This window comes from Physeter macrocephalus, chromosome 9, assembly GCF_002837175.3.
Source record: "Physeter macrocephalus isolate SW-GA chromosome 9, ASM283717v5, whole genome shotgun sequence".
Lineage (NCBI taxonomy): Eukaryota > Metazoa > Chordata > Mammalia > Artiodactyla > Physeteridae > Physeter > Physeter macrocephalus.
Window position 1 is genome coordinate 11,939,327 of NC_041222.1, and position 9,846 is coordinate 11,949,172.

The window sequence follows — 9,846 nt, forward strand, 5'->3', positions numbered from 1 at the left end:
TGGGCCGCGGGCGGACGCACCGTCCTGGGCGGCGTGGAGCATGATGGGAATCGTAGTAGGAAAGAGTCTGGGCGCGTCGAGTGGTGTGTTCCGTGGAGCCTCCGGGAAAAGCACGCGGAGGACGGGGTTCTGCGAGGAGAGAGACTCAGAGCAGTCTGGGAAGTGTAGTCCAGTTGGCTTAGCCGGAGATTCAGGGTGAGCGCCGAGGTTCCGGGAAGGGGCCGAACAGTTCTGAAAAGAGGTAGGTGCGGCGAGTCGCGCGGCTACGGACTGAACTCGGGGAGTGAATAGACGGCTTCCGGGGCCTGCTGTCGCTCCGGGCCCTGCGAGGGGCTCTAAGTCCTACGGGAGTGAAGGACCGTGTTGCCATGGAAACCCTCGCTCTGGACCAGCGAGTGCGGCCCTGGAGCCGCGGAAGGAGTGCTATTCTCTTCCGCTGTCAGGAAGTTCTCTCGGCGGTTTCTTCTGAGCTGGGGGGGTTTTCGGTGGATTTGGGAAGTGGCGAGAGAATAAGTTCGAAGAGCCCTCTAGCGCCAAAGGAAAATAAAGACCTGGCGGAGGAGCCAAGGCCTGCTTTTTCTGTCTTCAGCCCGGTCTATCTTACTCCGAGTGAGATGATGAACGTGAGGCGTCAGGTAAACTGCACGCCAGCAACTCTGCACAGCCCTGTGTGCGCTGGGTGCTGGGGCATCAGAGATGGACAAGACAAGGTTTTGTCCCCGTGTCGGGGGTGGAGATGGTCAAAATATTGGTATTTCCCGAGCTGGACAGAGCCCCCTACCCTTCCCGAGGACAATTACAATAATAATGCCTGTTTATTTAGCGTTTACTAAATGCCAGGTTATGTTTCAGGAATTTACGTTGCAATACGACATTCAGTCCATACAACAACAGAGTACAGGTACAGACGAGGAAACCAAGATCTAATGAAAGGTGAAGCTGATGGTCCAAGATCAGTGGCGATGGGATTAGAATCTGTGCCCTCTGCCCTTTCGCCTCCAGAACAAGCACTTTTACCCGTTACTCTATACTGCCCCCTAGTGGCGATCTTTTCATAGTTTGCAGAAAAGTTAAAATGTATCAGTTGTTTTTTCTTTTCCCTTTTGAAAAATAATTAGTTAATTATTTATTTTTTGGCTGCGTTGGGTCTTTGTTTCTGGGCTGGCTTTCTCTAGTTGCGGCGAGCAGGGGTTACTCTTCGTTGTGGTGCGTGGGCTTCTCATTGCGGTGGCTTCTCTTGTTGCGGAGCTCAGGCTCTAGGCGTGTGGGCTTCAGTAGTTGTGACACATGGGCTCAGTAGTTGTGGCGCACAGGTTTAGTTGCTCCGCAGCATGTGGGATCTTCCCGGACCAGGGATCGAACCCGTGTCCCCTGCATTGGCAGGCAGATTCTTAACCACTGTGCCACGAGGGAAGTCGCTGTTTTTTCTTTTAAGCATTCTCCGCCCTTGGAACTTTGGCTCCCTCTACCTTCTGTCTACTTTGGAATCAAGATAGTATCTGTATCAATTTACCTTCCCACCAACAGTGCAGCACTATTTACAATAGCCAGGACATGGAAACAACCTAAATGTCCATCAACAGATGAATGGATAAAGAAGATGTTGTACATATATACAATGGAATATTACTCGGCCGTAAAAAGAAATGAAATTGGGTCATTTGTAGAGATGTGGATGGACCTAGAGTCTGTCATACAGAGTAAAGTAAGTCAGAAAGAGAAAAACAAATATCGTATATTAACGCATATATGTGGAATCTAGAAAAATTATACAGATGAACCTATTTGCAGGGCAAGAATAGAAAGGCAAATGTAGAGAACGGACATGTGGACATGGGGGGGAAGGGGAGGGTGGGTTGCATTGGGAGATTAGGTTTGACATAAATACACTACCATGTGTAAAATGGATAGCTAGTGGGAACCTGCTGTATAGCACAGGGAGCTCAGTTCCATGCTCTGTGATGGCCTAGTTGGGCGGATTGGGGGGAGGGAGGTCTAAGAGGGAGGGGATGTGTGTATGCGTATGGCTGATTCACTTCGCTGTGCGGCAGAAACTAACACAACATTGTAAAGCAATTATACTCCAAGAAAAAAATAATAATTAAAAAAAGATAGTATCTGATTTAGTAGAAAGCAATTTGAAATGTAATGTGCCATTGTTTCGTGTTGATAACATCACTTGTATCTGTCCCAAGCTTCATGGTAGAAGGAGGAGACATTTCTTCCTTTGTATACTTCACAGTCCCTAGCTATATCCTAGATACATGTAATAATAATTTATATCTGTACATATTTTATTTTATTTTTTTTTGCGGTACGCGGGCCTCTCACTGTTGTGGCCTCTCCCGTTGCGGAGCACAGGCTCCGGACGCGCAGGCTCAGCAGCCATGGCTCACGGGCCCAGCCGCTCCGCGGCATGTGGGATCTTCCCGCACCGGGGCACGAACCCGTGTCCCCTGCGTCGGCAGGCGGACTCTCAACCACTGCGCCACCAGAGAAGCCCTATCTGTACATATTTTAAAGGAGGCTTCACTTACATCATTTTCATTTAATCCTCACCATGTGACCGATATATAATTTTCACAGGAGGCTGACTTTTGTTTTTGGTTGCTCTGCTGCGGCATGCGGGATCTTAGTTCCCTGGAGAGGGTTCAAACCCTTGCCCCCTGCAGTGGAAGAAGAGTGTAGCCAGTTTATTCAACAGAACATTTAATGGCTGGTTATTGCAGACATTCTCTACTGGATGCTGTGAGACTATAAAGATGATGCCAGCCAGAGCTTTTTTTTTTTTTTTTTTTTTTTTTTTGCGGTACGCGGGCCTCTCACTCTTGTGGCCTCTCCCGTTGCGGAGCACAGGCTCCGGACGCGCAGGCTCAGCGGCCATGGCTCACGGGCCCGGCCGCTCCGCGGCATGTGGGATCTTCCCAGACCGGGGCACGAACCCGTGTCCCCTGCATCGGCAGGCGGACTCTCAACCACTGCGCCACCAGGGAAGCCCCAGCCAGAGCTTTTAAACTCAGTTGGGGAGTTTTATTTTCTTCTTAAAAAACCCAGCTCTTCTTCTTTTTTTTTTTTTTAAGCATAAGCATTACTTTGGGTTTTCACATTCTAGAGTGTTCTCTTGAGCTTCTGTGCGTACTTGTTCTCTCTGCCTGGGATGCCTTTAATCCTCTCTGCCTGCCCTTCACAAGGCAACTACGACATCATCTCCTCCAGGAAGTCTTCCACATTCCTGTTCACCCCACTGGATTGTGTCTGTGTGATGCCATTGCATTACCCTCATCAGAGTTCTTATTACAGTATACTGCAATTTTCCATTTATGTGTTTGTTTTCCCCACAGACTGTGACTATGCCTCTTAACTCTGTAGCTGGAGCATAAGAACTGTTTGTTTAATGAATGACCTATCCATTTAGGACCTATTTAGACCCTGAGGATAACCCTGTGAATTGGTGAGTTAGAGGGAGTTTTCATAAGACTTAGTAAACTGATTTTAGCATTCAGGAGTGATCACAAATCTCTCATAATTCCCACATACTGTTGTTGATCAAATTTAATGGTTTGTATACTCTCCTACTAACTGTACCGAATTAAAATGTGATATTTTAACTTTATTCTCTTAGCTAGAATATTTCTTTGTGAATGGAACATGAGATTACAGTGATTGTTGCCTAGAATCCTCTTTTACAGGCAGCTTGCTATTTTAAGTTCTGGAAGAAAGCTTTTGGGAATTACAGAGTGGTGGATCTCCATCACGTAATAAAAATGTAATAATTATACACGGAAAGACTTAGAAATCAATGTGTGAATCCAAATGAGTCTTTTGTATCACCATTCATTTTAGTGTGCATGCTTACATATTGAACATATTTGTAGCTGAGATTTATCCCTTCCAATTTTTCCTCCTCTCTGCCATTTTTAACAGCTGATAGTTCACTGGGTCTGTCCCTTAGTGTTGGTTTCATTATGCTGAGACGAAAACCAACCCGTCTGGAGCTGAAGCTTGATGACATTGAGGAGTTTGAAAGCATTCGGAAGGACCTGGAGGTAAGAGTACAACTTTCAAACCGTTAAGAATATTTAAAACAATAACTCTAACTTTTGGACCCTAGATTCTTACACCAACAACTTATTCAAAATCTCTATTTGGATGCTTTACAGGCATCTTAAACATAATGTATTAGTTTCCTGTGGCTGCTGTAACAAATTACCACAAACTTGGTGGTTTAAAGCAACAGAAATTTATGCTTTCACAGTTCTGTAGGCCAGAAATCTGAAATCGGTATCACTGATCCAAAATCAGCATGTCAGCAGGACCATGCTCCCTCCAGAGGCTCTAGGGAAGAATCTGTTCCTTGACTATTTCAGTATTTGGTGGCTGCTGGCATTCCTTGACTTGTGGCCATATCACTCCAGTGTCTGCCTCCGTGATCACATTGCCTTCTCCTCTTCCGTCTGTGAAGTCTCCCTCTGACCCCTCTTATAAGGATACCTGTGTTGGCATTAAGGGCCCACCCAGATAATCCAGGATAATGTCCACATCACAACATCCTTAATTTAATCACATCTGCAAAGACCCTTTTCACATACAAGGCAACAATTACAGTGTCCAAGGATTAGGACCTGATAGATTTGGAGGTCATTATTCAGCATACTGTATTTAACATGTTAAAACAAAAACCTCTTGATTTCTTCCTCAAACCAGTTTCACCTCAGAGCTCCCTATGTCAGTATCTATGTAGTTGCTCAAGCCAGAAACCTAAGAGTCAATCTTGAGTTCTCCCTTTCCCTCACCTTTTATATTCAATCTGCCCATAAATCCTTTGGCTCTACCTCCAGAATATTTCTAGAATCTACCCATACCTTTTCATCTCCACCATTAGAACCCTAGTCCAAATAACCATCAACTCACTCTGTACAATTTCAGTAGCATCCCAAGTTGTCTCTCTACTTCCATTTTTGTGTCTTCAATCCATTCTCCATCAGGTGTCTAGAATGATCTTTAAAAAATTTCAGATCATGTCATTCTCATGCTTAAAACTCCTCAGTGGTTTCCTGCACTTGGAATAAAACCTCAGTTCCTTATCATGGTCTACAAGCTTTTAAATGTTCTTTCACCTTCTGTCACTCTTTGCCTTGCCCTCTGTACCCTAGGCACGTTGGTTTTCTTTTATTTTCTTGAATATGCCAAACTATTTATAACTCATGGCCTTTGCACATATTATTTTCCTCTGCCTGGAGTGCTTCCTGTTTCTTCATGTCTCAGTTTGAATGTCACTTCCTCAGTCTGAAAGGCCTCTTCTGACCCTGTCCAACTTAGGTGTATTATTCCTACCCATGCTGCCTCCATCTCATTAGGGTCTCTCAAAGCACTTTATTCTTTTATTTCGTAGCACTTATTATAATTTATAATGATTTGTTTGTTTATTGTAAAATCATTTACATTAGGAACCCTGATTGTAGAAATCATGTCTGTCTTCTCCACCGTTGAGTTCCCAGCATCTAGTACATAGTAGGAGTTCAATATGTATTTTTTAAAAAATTAATTAATTAATTAATTAATTAACTTTTGGCTGCACTGGATCTTTGTTGCTGCGCACTGGCTCTCTCTAGTTGCGGCAAGTGGGGACCACTCTTCGTCGCGGTGCGTGGGCTTCTCACTGTGGTGGCCTCTCTTGTTGCAGAGCACAGGCTCCAGGCGCGCGGGCTTCAGTAGTTGTGGCACGCGGGCTCAGTAGTTGTGGCTCGCGGACTCTAGAGCACGGGCTCAGTAGTTGTGGCACACGGGCCTAGTTCCTCCGCAGCATGTGGGATCCTCCCGGACTAGGGCTCGAACCTGTGTCCCCTGCATTGGCAGGTGGATTCTTAACCACTGCGCCACCAGGGAAGCCCCAATATGTATTTTTAAGTATAGCCTTACGCCACGGTATTAGATGTCCATTGATAAGACTTAAATTCTTTTATTGGCCTTCAGAATAAAGTCCAAATTCCTTAGGATGGCATGTAAGGCCCTTTGTGATCTGGTCCTTGGTCATCTCTCCACTTTATCTTCCACTGCTGAGCTATCTTTAATCTCAGTGCCTATGCACACTCTGCTCTTTTCCTGAAGTGCCCTTTATGGTTCAAACTTCAGTTGTAATGAGTCTCATAAAGTGTTAGTCTTATACTGAACTTTGACTCTGCAGAGTCAGCTCACTATTGAGTTACTTTTTTTTTAAATTGAAGTAATTTTTATGACTGAGTAGTATTCCATGTCTCTGTGTGTGTGTGTGTGTGTGTGTGTGTGTGTGTGTGTATGCACCACATTTTCTTTATCCATTCATCTGTCAAGGGACACTTACGTTTCCATATGTTGGCTATTGTAAATAATGCTGCGATAAACATGGTGGTGCACTTACCCTTTTGAATTAGTGTTTTCTTTGGATATATACCCAGGAGTGGAATTGCTGGATCATAGGGTAGTTCTACTCTTTATTTTTTGAGAAACCTCCATACAGTTTTCCATAGTGGCTGCACCAGTTTACATTCTCACCAACAGTGTGTGAAGATTTCCTTTTCTCCACATCCTCTCCAACACTTATTATTTCTTGTCTTTTTGATAATAGCCATTCTAATGGGCATGAGGTGATATTTCATTGTGGTTCTGATCTGCATTTCCCTGATAATTAGTGATGTTAAACATCTTTTCATATGCCTGTTGGCCATCTGTATGTCTTCTTTGGAAAAATGGTTATTCAGATTCTTGGGTTGTCTGTTTTTTTTTTTGTTGAGTTGTATGAGTTCTTTATATATTTTCGGTATTAACCCCTTATCAATTGTTTGCAAATATCTTTTCCCATTTGGTAGGCTGTCTTTTCATTTTGTTGATGGTTTCCTTTGCTGAGCAGAAGCTTTTTAGTTTGATATAGTCCCATTTGTTTATTTTTGCTTTTGTTTCCCTTGCCTGAGGAGACATACTCAGAAAGATACTGCTAAGACCAGTGTCAAATAGCATACTGCCTATGTTTTCTTCTAGGAGTTTTATGGTTTCAGGTCTTACATTCAAGTCTTTAATCCATTTTGAGTTAATTTTTGTGTATGGTGTAAGAGCGTGGTCTTGCTTCATTGTTTTGCATGTGGCTGTTCAGTTTTCTCAACAGCATTTATTGAAGAGACTGTCCTTTCTCCATTGTATGTTCTTTGCTACTTTGTCATAAATCTGTTATCCATATGTGTGAGGGTTTATTTCTGGGCTCTCAGTTCTGTTCCATTGATCTGTGTGTCTCTTTTTCTGCTAATACCATGCTGTTTTGATTACTGTGGCTTTGTAGTATAATTTGAAATCAGGGAATGTGATACCTCCAGCTTTGGTTTTTTTTTTCCCAAGATTGCTTTGGCTACTCGGGGTTTTCTGTGGTCCCATACAAATTTTAGGAATTTTTGTTCTATTTCTGTGAAAAATGTTGTTGGGATTTTGATGGGGATTGCATTGAATCTGTAGATTGCTTTAGGTAGTTATAGACATTTTAACTGTTAATTCTTTCTATCCATGAGCATGGAATACCTTTTCATTCCTTTGTATCTTCTTCAATTTCTTTCAACAATGTCTCATAGTTTTAAGTGTACAGGTCTTTTCACCTTCTTAGTTAAATTTATTTCTAGGTATAAATTTATTCCTAGGTATTTTTGTTGTTTTTAGTCTTTCTACTGAAGGCAGTTATCCAATGGGTTTCACCCATTTTAGAACAACTTAGGAGAGAGGGATAGTTTTTGCCCTGCACTAAAATAAAAACAGTAGAAAACTGGTATTTCATTTGTTACTGAAATTAGTTTGATTACATTTTGATGACTCTGGTTTGTTTTTGTTTTTTTTTGGCTGCGTTGGGTCTTCATTGCTGCACACGGGCTTTCTCTAGATGCAGCGAGTGGGGGCTCCTCTTCCTTGCGTGCACGGGCTTCTCATCGTGGTGGCTTCTCTTGTTGCAGAGCATGGGCTCTAGGCGCATGGGCTTCAGTAGTCGTGGCATGTGGGCTCAATAGTTGTGGCTCACGGGCTCTAGAGTGCAGGCTCAGTAGTTGTGGTGCATGGGCTTAGTTGCTCCGTGGCATGTGGGATCTTCCCGGACCAGGGCTTGAACCTGTGTCCCCTGCATTGGCAGGCGGATTCTTAACTGCTGAGCCACCAGGGAAGCCCTGACTCTGGATTTTGAAACAGTCAGCAGTTGTTCACAGTGGGAAGCCTTTTAAATGATTTCATTCTACTTGGATATTTCGACTTTCTCATGGCTTATAAGATGAAACGATATCATCCTTTGCCTTTTAGAACTTGTTTTCACAAAGGTGTTTGGGGAGAACTTTCTAATGTTATTTATTGGGTAATGTAGCCTAGAGAGTAACTCAGGAAGGTCATTATGTTTGTATATATATAAAAAGTAATACCTCACTTATTCACTATAATACTTTGACACTGCCATTTAAATGCTCACAGTTCAGCAGTAAGTGGTGAAGAATAGCAGTGATTCAAGGGATTAGTGTAGTGGAGCCATTCTTCTGGTAAGGAACTCTCAGGTAGTGGTGGTTGTGGGGTGTTAGTTTTTCTCTTTGAAAATGATCAAACTGAGACACAGACTTTGTGAATTCTGCAGTTACTTATGGCTTAAGAGCCAAACCTTTTATCTGAAAACAAAATGAATTCCCCAAATCAGGCCTCATGATAAGATAACACAAAACCTTCTTTTCCTGTGTTACATTTAATCTCATGGTGTCAGCTAAGCTGTTAATTTCTGGTGGTTATTGTTTTACTGGCCGCTTTATTTTTCCATCTCTTGTGTGAACTTTCCTGTGTCATAGCCCTGATCACCCTGTGTTGTAATGGTCTATTTACCTGTTTCCCTGTTAGACTGTGACATCCTGGAGGGTAGGGGTTACATCTTTTATCGCTATATCTGTGTATCCCCCTTGTGCCCCTAACCATCTAAACCTAGGATTTCAGTTTATTGTTCTGTAGACCCGAACCCTATCCTTTACCCTGTGCCGAATACATGGTAGATGCTAAATAAATGTTTGTTAATGAATAGAATATTGCCTTAATACTAAAACTTTTATACTTTCAGACCCGTAAGAAACAAAAGGAAGATGTTGATGTTGTAGGAGGCAGTGATGGAGAAGGTGCCATTGGGCTCGGCAGTGACCCCAAGGGCAGGGAACAAATGATTAATGATCGAATTGGTTATAAACCCCAACCCAAGCCCAACAATCGTTCATCTCAATTTGGAAGTTTTGAATTTTAGAGGTGGATTATCTTGTGTGCCAGAGCCCTGGAATGGAGTAAAATGATGGCGGAAATACAAACAAGATTTAGAGAATTGAGTGCTTGCAGTCAAGCCGAATATTTTACGTCCTGCAGAGAGAGATACTTCTGCATGAGATTGCTGATGCTTAACTTTCACTCTGAAAGCTGAAATTCAAACTCTGGTTTGTCTCTGGAAAATCTGACTCGATAAAACTTGTCTGATTTTTGTTTTTAAAAATAAATATATTTTTGGAAAAGTGTGCAACATCCTTAATGAAGTATAATAGCACCGTTAAATTGCTACATCATTTTTTCCATCTTTATTAAAAGACCCTAAACAGAACACTTCCAGTTGAGCCCTGTCACTGATTTTTGTTTAACTCGTTTATTCAACAAGTATTTATTGAGGGTGCCAGGTACCATTCTAGGCACTTGGTAACATCAGTGAACAAATCAAAGATCCCTGCCCTTGTGGAGATTAGATTCTCATGATTTTGTATAAACTCGATCAAGTTGTGGATTTCCAGTATCTTTACAGAATGGCTTTGTAACCAGTTTGGGTGTAATTTTGGGAGG

At 42.7% G+C, this 9,846-nt stretch overlaps 1 protein-coding gene across 3 annotated transcripts; it reads left to right on the forward strand.

The window, feature by feature from the left end:
- Window positions 1-71: 71 nt before the first annotated feature.
- CDC26 (cell division cycle 26) lies at window positions 72-9,523 on the forward strand. 3 transcript variants are annotated; one of them, XM_007109499.1, is made up of 4 exons: window positions 72-241; window positions 3,342-3,451; window positions 3,925-4,046; window positions 9,092-9,523. In XM_007109499.1, the coding sequence occupies exons 3-4, from the start codon at window positions 3,966-3,968 to the stop codon at window positions 9,266-9,268; spliced, it is 258 nt and encodes an 85-aa protein (XP_007109561.1). In that variant the 5' UTR covers window positions 72-241; window positions 3,342-3,451; window positions 3,925-3,965; the 3' UTR covers window positions 9,269-9,523. The 3 variants fall into 3 exon arrangements, with proteins under 3 accessions (XP_007109561.1, XP_028349419.1, XP_023981884.1); XM_028493618.2 differs by lacking the exon at window positions 3,342-3,451; XM_024126116.2 differs by lacking the exons at window positions 72-241; window positions 3,925-4,046; window positions 9,092-9,523 and adding an exon at window positions 276-635 and having other exon boundaries at window positions 3,342-3,449.
- The last annotated feature ends 323 nt before the right edge of the window (window positions 9,524-9,846 follow it).

Excerpts from the sequence above, each read along its gene's own strand:
- CDC26 (XM_024126116.2), top strand. The coding sequence starts at position 369 with ATGGAAACCCTCGCTCTGGACCAGCGAGTGCGGCCCTGGAGCCGCGGA. Across the intron at positions 636-3,341 it reads TGATGAACGTGAGGCGTCAG|ACTGTGACTATGCCTCTTAA; the intron begins GTAAACTGCACG and ends TTTTCCCCACAG.